The sequence below is a fragment of the Zootoca vivipara genome, chromosome 11 (genome assembly GCF_963506605.1).
Source record: "Zootoca vivipara chromosome 11, rZooViv1.1, whole genome shotgun sequence".
NCBI lineage: Eukaryota > Metazoa > Chordata > Lepidosauria > Squamata > Lacertidae > Zootoca > Zootoca vivipara.
The window spans coordinates 3,836,422-3,853,145 of NC_083286.1; the positions used below are offsets into that span (position 1 = coordinate 3,836,422).

General features: G+C 40.5%; 1 protein-coding gene across 1 annotated transcript; it reads right to left on the minus strand.

Annotated features, from left to right (window-relative positions):
• Nucleotides 1-722: 722 nt before the first annotated feature.
• Nucleotides 723-15,941, minus strand: CARNMT1 (carnosine N-methyltransferase 1). Its single transcript, XM_035100056.2, has 8 exons — nucleotides 15,370-15,941; nucleotides 14,216-14,411; nucleotides 11,816-11,979; nucleotides 7,334-7,474; nucleotides 5,660-5,838; nucleotides 3,473-3,586; nucleotides 2,676-2,779; nucleotides 723-1,385 (listed from the first exon to the last, which is right to left on the minus strand). Exons 1-8 carry the CDS (start codon nucleotides 15,711-15,713, stop codon nucleotides 1,275-1,277), a joined length of 1,353 nt encoding a protein of 450 aa, XP_034955947.2. The 5' UTR covers nucleotides 15,714-15,941; the 3' UTR covers nucleotides 723-1,274.
• Nucleotides 15,942-16,724: the final 783 nt, after the last annotated feature.

Genomic DNA, 16,724 nt, shown 5'->3' on the forward strand with positions numbered 1-16,724 from the left:
CCCTGTGGCTTAAGCAGGCTCCATTGGAAGTTCCGTGCATCAGAATATGGACAGCTGGGTGAAGCAATACCTGCACCTAAAAACAACCCACTACACTGTGGTGGAATGGGACTGCTCTGCCCATATTTGTTTCACTTTGTGTGGTTAATGCCATCAAAAAATTTCTTAAAATTGTAAACCCACAGCTAACATACAGTGGTGCCTCGCAAGACAAATTTAATTCGTTCCGCAAGTCAATTCGTTTTGCGAAACATTCGTCTTGTGAATCGCGGTTTCCCATAGGAATGCACTAAAATTTCTTTTTTTGCCCATAGGAATGCATTAACTAAATTTCAATGCATTCCTATTTGAAACCATGATTCGCAAGACAAATTTTTCGCAAAATGAATTTATCTTGCGAGTCACCATCAGATCGCAAGGCGCATTCGTCTTGTAAAATTTTTTCACTGTACTTAAACTCATCAATTTCAGTCTTGATTAGAACACCCTTAATGGGATCAAAGTACTCATGTACAAACATTACTGTTAGTCTTAATTTAGATCTTATTTTAAGTGACTTCAGCCACATATTACTTCAAATTACCCATCAAATGCTTAAGATGGCATGAAGAATAGTATAATTGTGTGTGTGTGTGTGTGTGTGTGTGTGTGTGTGTGTGTGTGTAGTATATGTATATATATAAATGCATCGGCCACAAATATCAGTCAGATTCACGGTAATATTTTCTTGTGAATGCACGTGTTATTTTTATAAACTCTTTACATTTTTACAAGTGTTTGATAAGTAGAAGACCAAGTTCACATGATGCTGCTTATCAGACTGCAGAAGACCAAAATTTCTATGGGGAGTAAAGTCACCCAAATAGTATTTAAATATGCTAAGATGAGGAGTGGTCTTGTTTTCTGTACAACATGGGACAAAAAATGAATTGTGTATCCAATATGACATTAGATATTATTTCAGAGAAAACCTTAGACCATTTTATACCTTACAGAGAACTGCAAGTGTTAGTAATGGCATTTGCAAAGTAGTACCCGTCAGAAAAAAAACCCATTAATCGGAATTTGAAGAAATGATACAGGAGTGTTTGCTCTCTACGTTCATTACACAGATACAAATATCCAGAAGTACACATCTGGAGATTATAGGATAGATAAAAAAATAGACAACAGAGCTACATTCTGCGATGAATAAAAAGGCACCACTGATATGAGGTTGTGTTCAGTCATAATTCCAGAAGCCACTGTGCATTTTTCTTCTTGGATAATCCACTTCAGACACTGCTTCCTGGTTTCCTAACCACAAACATCACACATTCATAGTAATATTTCATCATAGATAGCTCATTCACAGTGTATGTGGTCAAAACAGATTCATTCTCCACCTGAAAATAAACAACACTTTCTTGAAAACCCTTGTAGGCATTTCATTCATATATGTTATTATTACTGCTATTGTAGAAATTAATATACCTCCCTTCAATTGAAATTCCAATAGGTACAAAAACAAATGAAATATAAATACATAAAAAAGAAGTCCTTTCTTCTGCTCACGTTTTGCTCCTTGCTTTCGCACAAGTATCTGGTTGGCCACTGCGAGAACAGGATACTGGACTAAAAGGGTCTTTGGCCTGATCCAGCAGGCTCTTCTTTAGGGCTGGGCAATGTCAGATTTTCAACATCACATTGTATCACCAGCCAAACATCACGGATCTGGTGATACACCACAATGTTGAAACAAGAAGCTGCTTTGGCCCCAGCCTGAGAGGTGTGGGGTGAAACTGCCGCAGCTCTCACTGCAGGAACTGAGGTGCAACCACCCCAGCACCTTGAGGGCCGGGACAACACAGCTTGTTTGCACTGCTCAGCTGGGGGAGCGGGTAAGTTCCGGCTCCTTAGCTGAGCAAGCCTCAATGTCCCTGCTGTTTGCTCTTGAGTCCCTTTACTACCAGCAGCCCGATGTTGAAAGCGGCACAGGTAGCAGAGGGACACAGGAGCGCCGTCAGTTTCACCTGCGCTATCACAGTCGGCCCCTCCCACCAGCCCTGAACAATGTATTGATACATTGACCAGGCCTGCTCTTCTTATGTTCGCATGGATCCAGAATTGGCCATGCTTAGCATAGACCCAACGAAATCAACAGGATTTAAGTTAGTAATTATAATTTTAAGTCCCATTGGTTTCAGTCTGTCTACTCTATGTGTGACTAAATTTGGATCCAACCCAAAGATTAAAAGGCAGCAATACATCAAAAGTCGAATTGTTTTATTGTTTTAAAACAAATAGCAGGCAATAATAAGGATAAAAAAGATACGGGAACATTAAAAAATCCTGGTCCCAAGTTTTTTAGGCCTTTACATTTCTACAACAAAACCTGGAACTTGGCTTGGTAGCTAACAGGCAGCCAACCCAGATATTTCAACACCGGCATAATATGGATAAGGCAAATGGATCCATTATGCAGAAACCACTACCTTATTTTGGGCTGCTGTGTTTTGCGGCCAAACTGATAGGCACTTGAACACCCAATATCAGTATTAGTATTTGTGATGACTGAAAGCGCATCTTAATGACACAGGGCTGATGGAAGACAAAATTTGGTGGGGAACTATCTGAAATCTAATAGCCAATGTTTTAGATTATTTATTCTGCTAATACAACAGAAAAATACTTACCTCTATATGGAATCCATATTGCAATATAACGCTTTTTATATCTTCATAGCTTAACTCAATAGATAATTCATTTGCTAAATTTTCAAAATGGTAAAGAAGAGGACCTGCAATACAATGAAAAGGTCAGTAAAATTAACTTGTCAAATGTATCTGATACTCATAAATTCTGCCAACCCTGAAACAACTACTATAGATCAAGGACAGAACTGGGTGCATCTTAATACAACATTATAAATCTAGATTTTGTTTTTAATTGTTTTATTTATACTTATAAATCACTTAACATATTACAAATTCCCAAAGCATATAACACCACCTGGATGGTGAAGAACTCTTCAGATGATCTCCGTGACCAGGCAAGGTCAATAACAGAGAAGAAAGTCTCTCAAGTAGGCTGATTCCAAATTGCTTAGGGCTTCATATAGTAACAGCAGAACCTTTAAACTTGGCCCACTCTATCCACCCAAACAAATCCTACAGAGCAATCAGAAATCCACTGGATTCCATTAGTTTCCAGGAGCAGACTATCTGAATGGGTCCCCAACCCCTGCGGGATGGAACAAACAAGTCCAAACCTCATATGCTCATTGGCATCCTTTTGTTGAATCCATGTAGGTCCAATTTTAGAGAAAATTTTGACAAAATGGATTGGCATTAAAAGAGAACAAGTCTAATATTTAAAATCCACTTAGTTCCAGAAGTACAGACCAAGTTGAGTTTTTCTCCTTAATTGTACAAACTCTAGTTCTAACATTAGTTTTTTTCTGCTAAAATTACTCAACAAAATAGCAAGTTACCTAAATTGATCCATATTCCTCCTGGTTTGAGTATTTTCCATATTGTGTCAATGTAGTCTATGACATTATGTGCCGTGTCTATGAAGAAGCAGGTTGCTATGCAGTCCCATATATCTGTATAAAGGCAGAAAGTAATCTAGCTTTCAATATTTTACTGCGCATTGTTACCTGCACTTTTAGAACTGAGAGATACTTTCAGAAAAGCACTTTGCCTTGCTTAGTGGAGGTTCCTCCCTCTCCCTCTTCCTTCCCCAGCTGCAACCCTCTGCAGTGCATCAAACAGTGTTCCAGAGGAGCAGCTTTTTTGTAGGGGGTGGGGGAGGCAGTCTCATTTCACACATAACTGAACCATATATTCATGCCTCCAAAAGAAATGGAGGCGATTTCACATTATTACTCACTTTTTATTGCTCTTTGTTCTGTTGGGCCTAAGACAGAGATAGCCAACATGGTGTCTTCTAGGTATTTTCAGCATTAATTCTCACCATCCCTGACCAATGGCCCATTAAACTGATGGGAACAGTACCGTATATGCCGGCATATAAGGCGAATGGGCGTATAAGACGACCCCCTAATTTTCAAGTTAAAATATAGAATTTGGGATATACTCTAGCCCTTTTTTGGCAGGGAGGGGAGGGGAGGCTGTCTTCCCCAGCACTCAAGCCTGCAGCTGGGGAAATGGTGGTTTGTTTGTCTAGTTATTGAGAGGGGAAAGGAAGCCATAGAGAGGAGAGAGAGGAGAGAGAGAGAGGGGCAGAGAGAGAGAGGCAGAGAGAGAGAGAGAGGCAGAGACATCGAGGCTGGCTGAGCAAGTGAAAGGGGAATAGAAGCCATAGAGAGGAGAGAGATAGAGGGGCAGAGACATCGGGGCTCGCACAGCCAGCGAAAGACGCTGAGCAGAGCAGTGAAAGAGAGAGCGGAGAGAGACGGAGAGATCCCTTCGCTATGCGCTGACAAAGAGAGAAGAGCCAGCAGCTTGACACCAATGAAATACACAAAACTGTATCTCTATGCTGATGCGGGTCGTGAAGCCATGAGGGAGCCGTTCTCCCTGGTGGGGAGCAGCCCTCTCCTGAGCACCTCTTCGCGTTCATACGGTCGCTGCATATGGTGGGGATGCAGCCGCGGCCGTTTTTGTGCTCCCCCCACCATATGTGGCGACTGCAGATTCTTGTACCCGGTGTATAAGACGGCCCCCCAACTTTTGAAAAGATTTTCCTGGGTTCAGAAGCCTTCTTATAAGCCGGAATATACGGTAGTTCAAATCTTGGGGGGAGGCATGTTGGCTAGCCCTGCCCAAAAAACTCCCTCTAGTTGTACAAAATTGCCACATTTGCACATCGAATTCATGGAGAGTAAGGCTATCAATAGTTATTACCTCCACTGCAGGGAATTGCAGGTGGGCAGAATGCTGTTGTTTCATGTCCAACTTTCAGGTTTCCCACAGGCATCTGGTTGGCCACTGTGAGAATAGGGTTTTGGCCTAGATTGGCCACTCGCCTGATCCAGAAGGCACTTCTTCCATTCTTATGTTCAATGAGCCAAAAACATTGGTAACCTCTACACTAAACCATGGTTTCAAATGATATGCTAACACTGCCAATGATACAGAAGTAAATCGTATAGAAGTAATCTTGAAGCAAAGTCCCGTTTACAAAATATTAATTTGACAGATAGATCTTGGTATTAGATGAATTTTGTATTCAGACAAGAGAGCTAGTCTAGGACATGAAAATGCACAGCAAGGGCAGCCCAAATTTTCTAAGCGATGATTCTAGCTGCAGCCTCTCAGAGACTGACACAGGTTAAGCACAAGTGTTCACTGCTTACTGAATATGCCCTGCTCACTCTCAGTGAGGAATAGATCACACCTAATCTTCAATTATAAACATCTGTGCATGCCTCTAGTAACTGAATATTAGCCGGTAAACAAATTCACCTTCTTAACTTTTGAATCAGGGGAAACAAACATTTAAAGAAGATAAACTTTTTCAAGTTTTAAAAATAAATAAATTTAAGAAGTAGAAAATTATTTTACAACATAAGGACTGATTTTTCTTTGCATTAAAAATACGTAATAAAACACAGTAATATCTGTCACATAATCGGTTTTGTTTTACAGTTTTTCTAGTAAGGATTGACAAATGGCATAAATTTTATTGTCTGAGTATTTTTTTTCTTACTTACTACACTCAGAGTAGATTTCTTGAAAATCTCCCGCTGTCATAGAAAAGTTTGCATCAGGAGGAAGACTGTGAGGATCAACATCAGGGAAATAAACTGGCTGTATCTGATCAGCAGATCTCTTGTTATTGCTAAACTGATGTATCCAGGGATATAGTTTGTGTGAATTAGTTTCAGAGCATCTGTAACATATGATTATCAAAAGAACAATTTCACCTTGCCACTCAGAAAAGAATCTTGCAAACATTGCAAAGCTTAAAAATTTTAGTTTGACTTTCAGTAACACAAGCTGGTAGGGAGTGTCAATCTGCATTTTAGAGGTAGTTAATTTAACATCATCCTGAAGGTCCATTATTCATTAACAATATAATATAAGGTAAAGGGACCCCTGACTGACTCTGGGGTTGCGCGCTCATCTCGCATTATTGGCCGAGGGAGCTGGCGTACAGCTTCCAGGTCATGTGGCCAGCATGACAAAGCCGCTTCTGGCGAACCAGAGCAGCGCATGGAAACGCCGTTTACCTTCCTGCCGGTGCAGTACCATTTATCTACTTGCACTTTGACATGCTTTCCAACTGCTAGGTTGGCAGGAGCTGGGACCAAGCAACGGGAGCTCACCCCGTCACAGGGATTCGAACCACCGACCTTCTGATCAGCAAGCCCTAGGCTCTGTGGTTTAACCCACAGTGCCACCTGCATCCCAACAATATAATATATGACATATATTATATATGTCATATATACATCATATATAATATATATATTATATATATTAATATAACAATATAAAGAGTTACAAAAGACGCAATCAGAGAAACCATTCACTATTTAAAAGTCTGGTTCTACTTCTGAAAATGTAATAAATTCTAAGATTCTTAAAGCAATAGATTGAGGTTAGCTTTAATTTGTGTTGGTGATTAATCCTATTAACATTTTTTTAAATTAAGGTTTTGATAGCTTGCAGGTAATGCAGTTCTCCAATATGCTTTCTCCTCGTGAACCTATCTTCAAATTTTTCAAATTATAATAACTATGTGTGTACAGATTCATACCTGAAGTTATATGCCCTCCCCAAGATTTAACTTTATTTCCCCCTCCTCCCTCCTATTGCTTTTTCCTTATGTGTCATGTCTTTTTAGATTGTGAGCCTGAGGCCAGGGACCAATTTACAATTGTTTTTAAGTCATGGTATAAATTATGTACATAAATGAATAAAGAATCAAATGTTTTTCAATTTCATGTTTTAAGCAGTTCCATCTACTGATTTATAAACATGTACACACAGGAGCTTGATCCAGACATAATGAATTTTGGCTGATAAATGGATGAATCCTAGAATGAACTACATGCCCATATACTCCCTTCTTGCCCTGCTCCTGCCCTCCTCTCCTTGTGCTCCCTGTTTTCACGCTGATATGGTGGGTTGCTTACACATTACATAGTTTCCAATTATTTTTCCATGCTCTGGATAACTGTAGTTTAGCCTCTGCTTATTAACCTGGATAGGAAACCATTATCATTTCACAGTTAATAAGCATGGATTGATCAACAGTTTCCCAATTCAAAAATAATGGGAAATTGTGGTTTAAACAAGTCTGACATTGGCCAAAGCAGAGATATAAATACAGAACTACATGTATAAAGAAGCAACCAACAACTGAAAACAAGTTTAAGTACCTGTTGAGCACAAAATTAGAAGAAAAGAGCATAAAGAGGCTCCATTCATTTCCTTGGCAAGTATAACCAAGCATAGCTATTTCCCAGGCCAATCTACCTAGCCCAGCACCAGGTACCAGGATATTAACTTTGGAGAGATCCCTGTAACACAACAAAAATAATTGTTAATCCTTTAATAAATATATTTGATAGAATGAATAGCCCTGTCAAGGGTTTTTACATCTTGCAGGTATTTGATCACATTTATATGGATAATTTGTGCTATTTCCCAAATTTTGTTTAGCAGATAAATAATATTAAATTTGGTTTATATTTACTTAGTATCTCCAGATCTCCTCCTACATGAATTTCAATGCTTTCTTTCTTTCTGTTCTCTATCTCCCAAAGGAACCTGAATGTTCTGACTACTGGCTTCATTTTCAAAAGGGGGAGAAGCCATTGTTTCTTTGATCGTAGCCTTCAGCAACGTCTTGCGCTCCAGAGGTTTTGGACTACAACTACAAACTCACAGCAGCCCCAGCATTATAGGGCTGTGCTGGCTGGAGTGATGGGAATTGTAGTCCAAAACATCTACAGAGTACCAGGTTCAGCAAGGCTATACTAACGCGTAGTGGGACCTTTGTCACTACATTATGACTTTCAGCTGATTACAGCAAATGTATTTTTACTGCTGCTGTTTGGATTTTACCTACACAATTAGCTCTGATAGATGCCTTCTCATATCACCATTCTCATTCTATAACCACCAAGACAACTCTTATTCAGTTGCAAGTCTTAAGAATACAAATTTGCTAATCTGTTGCAAACACAAATACTTTACCTGTATCCCAAAGTCCTGAAAGTAGTTTAAACATTTGATTATTGTCTTTGGAGGCATGTTCTAAGTTACATACAGCCAACATGGTGTCCCCAAAATGTTGTAGGACATCCATCATTCCTAACCACTGGCCATCCTGACTGGTGCTGATGGTGGCTGGAGTTCAGCAACATCTAGGGAGCACCATGTCAGCTTTCCCTATCCTAAGGCAAACATAGGCTTCCAGCATATTTTCTTTGTTGAATTATCCAAAACTGTATTTCAGATTTAAGAAGTCAACCAAGTTCCTCGTAATGCAACTCTCTTTCTTCATTATACGAGGGGTGGGGATGACTGCAACATCTAACAGTAAAATAAATCTAAGACAGTTATTGTATTTTACATCATAAAACTGCCCCATAATCCCCAAATGTAGATGCTACTAATTATGTTTAATGTGGGGAAAATTAGAACAGAACACTGGCAACGGTCAAACAGGATTGTTTGAAAATGTTTAAACATTTTCAAGCATTTTAAGATTTATCTTAGTTGAATAATAAACTTATATAGCTCCAATCTATTATTTTCAATTTCCTCAAAATTAATTCAACATCACCACCCAAAAAAATGGAAGAAACAGATAAGCTACTTATTTCAGACTACAAATATTGCCTGAAACCTAAGAATTCAGATTTGGTAATATATTTTGGCTTGTTCAGAGAATGTTATGATTTGGAAAAAGAATGTATGAAGACAAACATTCTGCCAAGAAATAGCTCAACAAATTTGCTTTTGTCACATTGGTATTTCAAAATTGTGGGATGTATTCAACGTTCGAAACTCCCATTGTTCTAGGCACGTTTTGCGACAGGGAATTTCATTAGAGCAAGTAGTTTCTGAGCTCTGGGTGCAGTACTGCGCCTAAGATATCAGATTAAATCTCTCACTGCTTACGCTGAAGGCATGAAAGGAGAAATTCCTCCCTGCTGGACTTCCTAGAGATTGCTGCAGCGTCAAGCAAGTTGATAGGTTCCACCTCTCAGCTGGCCTTACAGAAAGGCAGTGTTTTGCACTCTGTGGCCTCGGATCGGCTTAAATAGGTTTGGTTTAATTAGTTCATGTTAAAATGTTATCTACCTCAGACTCTCGAAACAAATTTTGGAGTGGGATTATTGAAGGACACTGAAGTCTTAGATTAGTGAACTGGACACTCAAGGTGGGTGTCTCTGCCATCAGTTGTATAGGCCTGTTAATTGTGGCGCCAAAAAGATATATTTATATGAATGAAAGGGGGTGTAGGGAGAATCCAGAGCTTGTCTGCAGAGTGGAAGGAAATGAGGACCTTTTTCTGCCTCCCCACTTCCAGCCATTCTCTGAAGACTGGAGAAGGAACCCTCTTAAGAATATTAGGGGGATGGGCAGGGGAAGCAGGGCTTTGTTTTGTGCAGTCATCAGATGAGGACTAGACCATGTGAATGTAAGATTTTAGCCGCAGTTCATTCATTTTCAGCTTTGTATTTTTGTTATTAAAAAACTGTGCTTAGACATTCTGTTGTGGCGCCCATAACCTAGATTTCAGATGCCATTTAGCTCCTAGCTTTCATATCTTAGTTTCTAACACTGGATGTATTCAACTAAATAACTACATGAGGAGAACTTCCACTTGTGTAACAGGACTCCCCATGACCCACGCCATCTCTAAATCTGCTCCAGAGGATTGAGAGAAATCCTAGAACAGACAGGGGGCATAGAAGGAGAGGAAAAGGGGACACTGTTCTGTTGCATAAGGAGAAATTATTGTGGTGATGGAACCTTAGTGCTATGTTGAATTCCACCCTAGTTACGAAAAATTACTTGTTTAATCAGAATACTGTTCAACAGTCCTGTATTTTTTTCTTTTAACACTTGCTTGGGCTAGCCAAACATTTTAAGATGCATATGCACCTGCTTTAGAATGCTAAAATGCTAAAATACAGTGTCTGTATTCATGCATCATAGCATAAGCAGTGGTTAATGTTGAAAAGCAGATTGTCTCCCCTTTGCTCCTTCTCACTAGTGAGTGGGAGCAACAAACCACAATCCTTGACTTTGTGTTATGCCAGGAAGCCAAGAACAAAGAGTATGGTTTGTCTGGCGCAAAATTACCATGGTTCCTTATTCAGACATAACACTAAGTCATGTGCTGTGGTTTGCTGCTTCTGCTTATTAGCAAGGAGGAGCAAAGAAGGAACAATCTGTACTTTCATGGTACAATATAACCATAACGTCCTATGATACATAACTGTGCCCAGTAGATTATGTCCAATTATAGCTTTGCAGTAGCAGAAAGCGCCTCTACTTGTGCAAGTCAGGACATCTCATTTTCTCAAACCTTCTGTACTGACTGTAGTCCTCTGCACCATATCCCATACTGTTTTCGAGGATTCCCCAAACCATCAGGACCTGTTTTGTGGGGGGTCACTGAACAGTAGTGAATGGGGTGATCAGCAAAAAGTTGCCCTTGCCTTGAACAAGTGGAAGGTCAAATATCAGTAAATTTATAAAAGAAATAGAACAACAACAAAAAGAGTACATTGTAGAAAGACAGAAAATGTACAATGCTGATCTTCAGCTATAAGCATTTCTACACAACTTTAAATTACCAAAAATTTGGAAACATTCCATTTTCAACTAAGCTGGGGGAGAATGCGATTATTTAGAACAAAGCAAAACACCTTTTTATTTAGATGTATAAAAACTTACCGTATATTTTTCTACAATTGAAGACATTCTTGAATGCCTTGAATCTAACAAGGGAAGGGTATTCATGTTATATTTTGAATGAGCTTTTGAGCGTTTATCTTCTTTAAAACTCTTGTTTGTTAGGTAATGCAGCAACACTGACTGCAAGCTAAGTTAAAAGTGAGATTGGAGATGGCTGGTTATTTTGGACTAGCCCACCATTGTTGTAACAGGAATTCTGTCAACAGAGCCAAGTGACAACTTAGAAGAGGCACTCTGAATCAAGACTGAAGTGCCGTTTCAATTCTGTAAGGAAACCAATGCTATACTATTGCTAGCTATTTATAACCAGTGTAATCAGACCTCACATTTATGGAAATAAAAAGCAAAAAATAAAAATATTATGTGATAGTGTTTCTTTAATTATTCTATTTTGCTTTAAGACACCTTTCAGCTTCTCCTCCAATGTGCAGCTTCACCTCCTGCAATATTTATTTAGAAACTGATGATATAAGTATCTTCTAATAGTGTATCTGTTCTCCACTTGTCGTACACTGTACTTATTCTATTTTAGAAAAGAGGACTAGATTAGATAGCCATTAAGTCCTTCTGATTGTAGGAGAATCATACTGTTATATCTAACATGTTCTTCCACATGATAAAATATAAATAGTATGCATTATGTTTTCTTGGCGCTAATCCAGTATGTTATCCTATCAAACTTAATTGGAGTGTTGTCTGTGCAGCCATAATTTTGAACTGCTGAACCTTAACATTTTGAGCAAAATCATATTAGTAAGGTGTGCCGAAGTTTATTATAACTTCTCCTTGTGCAGCTAACATGGACATTTTTAAAGATCAATTCTAATAGTATTTTATAGTTTTTTCCAGTCTAAAGATTATTGGCAACAAATGCATTCTTCTGCATACCTTCCTTTCAAATACATCTTTAAAAAATGATTTACCATCTGTCTTTTGGAAAGTTCTTTACAATTTCATTAATGATTGGCTGATAGCAGGAATCTCGCTCCGGTTTCCCAGTTTCACTCCAGTCTCTTACAAATTGTTTCAAGGTGGACTTTAATTTATCCATATCAAAAGTTGAAGCTGGTGTAATTTTTCCATTTTCCTGAGAAAAGTGTAAAACCAGAAAATCAAGTAAATAATAATAATAATAATAATATTTATACGCCGCCCATCTGGCTGGGTTTCCCCAGCCACTCTAGGCAGCTTCCAACAGAATATTAAAATACAATAATCTATTAAACATTAAAAGCTTCCCTAAACAGGGCTGCCTTCAGATGTCCTCTAAAAGTCTGGTAGTTGTTTTTCTCTTTGACATCTGGTGGGAGGGCGTTCCATAGGGCGGGTGCCACTACTGAGAAGGCCCTCTGCCTGGTTCCCTGTAACTTGGCTTCTCGCAGCGAGGGAACCGCCAGAAGGTCCTCAGTGCTGGACCTCAGTGTCCAGGCAGAACGATGGGGGTGGAGACGCTCCTTCAGGTATATTGGACTGTTGGGCAGTTAGTTGATATGCCCTTTCCTTCTCACCTCCAGGTTGAGACTCATCTATATGCATACAGTGGTGCCTTGCTTAACGAATGCCCTGCTTAATGAAATTTCCGCTTAACAAAAGGATTTTTCTAGCGGAGGTTGCCTCGCTAGACGAATTCGTTTTATGAAAAATTTGTCTAGCAAATCGCGGTTTCCCATAGGAATGCATTGAAATTCAATTAATGTGTTCCTATGGGCAAAAAAAAAATCAAACTAAAAATTCAATGCATTCCTATGGGATTCGCTAGACGAATGTTTCGTTATAAGAAAAGACCCGTGGAACGAATTAAATTCGTCTAGCGAGGCACCACTGTAACTGAATCATAAATGAAGTAAGCGTGAAAACATCACATCTACCCTTAACATACTGTACCATTCTCTGAATATACTTCTTTATAGAAAGTAGGGCAGTTATTAAGTAAAATAGGAAAACATAGACATAAATAGCCCCTTACTTCACCAAATGTGGCAAGTAAGAATCTGTTCTAGGCAAAGAAGCAGAGGCCTTTTTAATTGGTGTGCTTTATAAGTTGAGAACACAGAAGTATGGGCAAATTGGCCTGTGGAAACTACATATGGACTAGTAATACTTGTGGAAGGCTAAGCTAGCATGGAAACTGCATATTTTATCTCAGTAAGGGGCTCTTACACACACTGCAAGACTTCACTGAGAAGTTTGAACTTGAGCCATTTGAAATTATATGTAGTCCATGAAATCAAAGAAAAGCTTTGCAAGGAAAAGAAGCATTTAAAATGAATTATGAGGTAAGTGATACAGCCCAAATGATAGAACAAATGTGCAATAATAGTTAACTTACAAAGATTGAAATTTTATGCTTATTTAACTGTAAGAATATAGTTACTAATGCTGGACACAACCACCAAGTGCTCTAATCAAATGATTTAATATGTATCAAGGAACAAAAATAATATTCATAACTGATTAGCCCAGTGGCCCTCCTGATTTTGTTGGACTCCAATTCCCATAATTTCTTGCCAGTGTTAGAAACTAAAGAAGTTAGAGTTCTTGATTGAAGCTTACATAGAACTCTAAGCTACCAGTACACGTTGACTTTAAGACTATATGCTGAAGAATTTTCGAAACAGGGTCATGTCCTGACGCATAAACTTCACCTGGCATATAAACTTCAAAAAATTAATCTACCCATAAGAGACTATTTGGAAAAATTGGATCATTCGAACTATTAGTCCAACACAATTTTGCTTGTGTGGCCAGAGTTCTTGCCTTTCTACAGTATTTGAAACTAGCCAGGTGTGTTATGCAACTGGCGATAGTCCAATTGCAACCTTGTGGAGATCTCTGGATGCCAGGAGGTAACAGGGGAAAGCAAAATGTCCCTTAGAGAAGGATCTGAAATATTTTACTTGAAGCTTGAATTTGTTTTATTCTGGTTTCATTTGATGTTTTAATGTGTTGTCAACTGCTTTGAGATTTGTACTTTAAAATCTAAAGCGGTATAGAAATGACATTAACAACATCAATAAACTTCATTATTTAAAAAAATGGCACCCAGACATTCCATTGCGGCAACCATAATCTAGGTTTGAGGTGCCATTTGGCGATTAGATTATACACCTGAGTTTCTAACATTATTTCTTGCATTTGAACATGCAAGCTGAGAATGACAGAAGTTAAGAGTCCAACAAGATATGGAAGGCTACAGGTTCCCCATCTCTCTGTAAAACATACATAAATTATAGAAAACACACATTTATGATGAGATAAGAAATAAAACCGATAAAAGAGGGAAAGTAGCAAATAGTTGGTATTGAAATACAATTTATACATACATCATCACCATATTCTTTATTTTCAAACATGTGTGTGCAGTCATTCACAACTGTCTGCAAGATTCCTTGATTATGGTCAATACATTTCCGAATCTTGTCAAGATGAGGAAGGAACTGAGGAAGCAATTTCTGTTGAATGGCTGGAAGGGATCTGAACTGTCTTTCTGCACGATTGACTCTTTCATGCATATTAATTCTAGAATTTAAAAATCAAAATGAACATCAGAAACAAATATAAACAAAAATTAAGCTGAAGTTCTGTATTAGTATTGTAAACCCACTGAGGATTCCTACTTTGGGACCATTTTTAATTCTATATTCATATGGTTACTTGTATAAGATATACGAGTTCTGTACATCTCACCATGCAACCAAAAGCAAACAATTATTATGGAATTGTTATGGGTTGCCACTTACTGTTGGTTTAACTTTATTTGTTTCATATGCTTGAGGGACACCAAGTGTCAAAGGCCAAGATATCAAATAGGAGTTGCCCAACACCACCCAATGAATGACAGGAACTACCAAGGTACTAAATACTGAGAGGCCGAACAGAACCAAAAGCACTATTTAATCTATAAGATAAAGAGACATATTTGTACAGTATTCATTAGAATTCTATTAGGTGTTTATGTAGCAAGCTTTGGAAAAGCTACACTTATTTTTGTCTGGATGCATCCTCCCAGTGTGATGTCTGAAGTTGAAATGTGTGGATGCATGCAAGCAGTCCCACACAAGTATTTACTGTTAGCATGGCACAAACAATAAGGCAGGTACTTTAATTCAAAGGTTTCAAGCTTTTTGATCCTATTGTTAATTAGCTGTACTGAATTGGGTGCTTACCAATCTGCCTCTAATATCCGGAACTAACTGCAGTACAAAGTTTTATTTACCCTGTTCCCACTTTATCCCAGGTTAAACATCACGACTTTCCCTCAAACACTCGTGGCAACTTTAGTTTGTCTGACTGCTCCTCCATCCTGAAGTAGCTCTCAGGGTTCCTTGGAGAGGAGCAATCCCCCTTGTACTATGGGATGGCAGCGCCACCGTCCTCCTGGCGCGCTTATTGGGCAGCCAGTGGATCCAGCGGGCGCTACTCCACAGGCCCAGGCTCTGGGAGGCAGCCTCGGGGCGGGGGGGGGGGAGCCGGTTACCCGTAGTAACGGAAGGCGTTGATGATTCTCCGGAAGTGCTCCCTCTCCAACTCCTCCTCCTTCTCCGCCTCCTCTTTTCCGCCCTCCGCCGCTGGCTGGGTCTGCAGCGGAACCTGCTGCGCTTCCCGCTTGCGCCCCTCGCTGCCGAGCGCCGCTTCCCCTTCCCACTCCGCCTCCTCGGCCTCTCCGCCGGGCCCGCTCCGCCGGCTCCCCCTGCGCATCGCCTTCCCCGGCGGCTGCAGCTGCCTTTTCCGGGACAAAGCGCATGCGGCGGCGGCGGCCGACATCCCGCTCCCTCCCGACGCGCAACGGCTGACGCTCCTCGCTCGCGCTTCCTGCTTCATAGAGAAGCGGCCGCCGTCAGCATCGCGACCAACCGTATCTCGCCCAGCGCGGCGGCGCCGACTCCTCCTCCCGCCTCAGGCCGTGTGCGCACGCGCAGAAAGATCTCCGCCGAAAGAAGCGAGGCTGCGCAGGCGCGTTGTGCCGCGAGGGTCCCCGCGCACGCGCGAACGGACGAACGAATTCTCGCGGGAAGATACGAGCCGGACGCGAAGGGCCGCCGAAGGCTGCGTTCGTGGTGCGGCTCCTTCAGCGCGCTGAGTTCCATAGGGAGTGAGGCAGCTCCACGCGGCTGAGGCGAACCAGGCTCGCCTGGCTCCCTGCCTGGCGGGCCCACGATCTGGCTGCCCGTGAACCTTCCGTGTCCGCGAGGGAAGAAGGGCCTCGGCCTCCCGCCTTTCTCCCACGAACAGCAGCCGCAGATATCGAGGCCCCGCTAAAGGGGCTTGGCGTGGGTGACACGGCCCTCGGGGTTGCGGCCCTGAAATCCCACCCTATGAACCGCGAAGGGCTCTGCATTACACCGGCACCACGTGGGAGCCCTGCTGGTCAGACTGAAGACTCGATCCAGCCTTTCCTCTGTGGCCAAAAGCGCGCCCGCGGTAAGTCCACAAGCGAGTAAAGTGGCATGGGCCAGGTTGGTTCAAAGCATGCGAATGAATGGATTCCAAAAGCTGCTTTGGATACAGGAGCATTAGAGACCTCTGGGGAAAATTAACCCTGTCTACATTGTGATGTATTTTCATTCATCTAAAGCTGAAAAAGTTAATTGGTGTGTGTATATGTGTATTTAATAGTATCCACTTTGTTTTTTCTACAGTCAAGCCATGTATATTTTTTATGAAATAAATATAAATAAATAAAGTGTATCTAGCTACAGCTGCTGCAGTCCTTGATATTTTAATGCAAGATATCTAAATTTCTCGTAATGACAACAGCATCCCACTACTTAAAGGAAGAGGGAACAAAATATACTATGGCTGTAACAGTCCATTACTCTGCAACTAGAATGC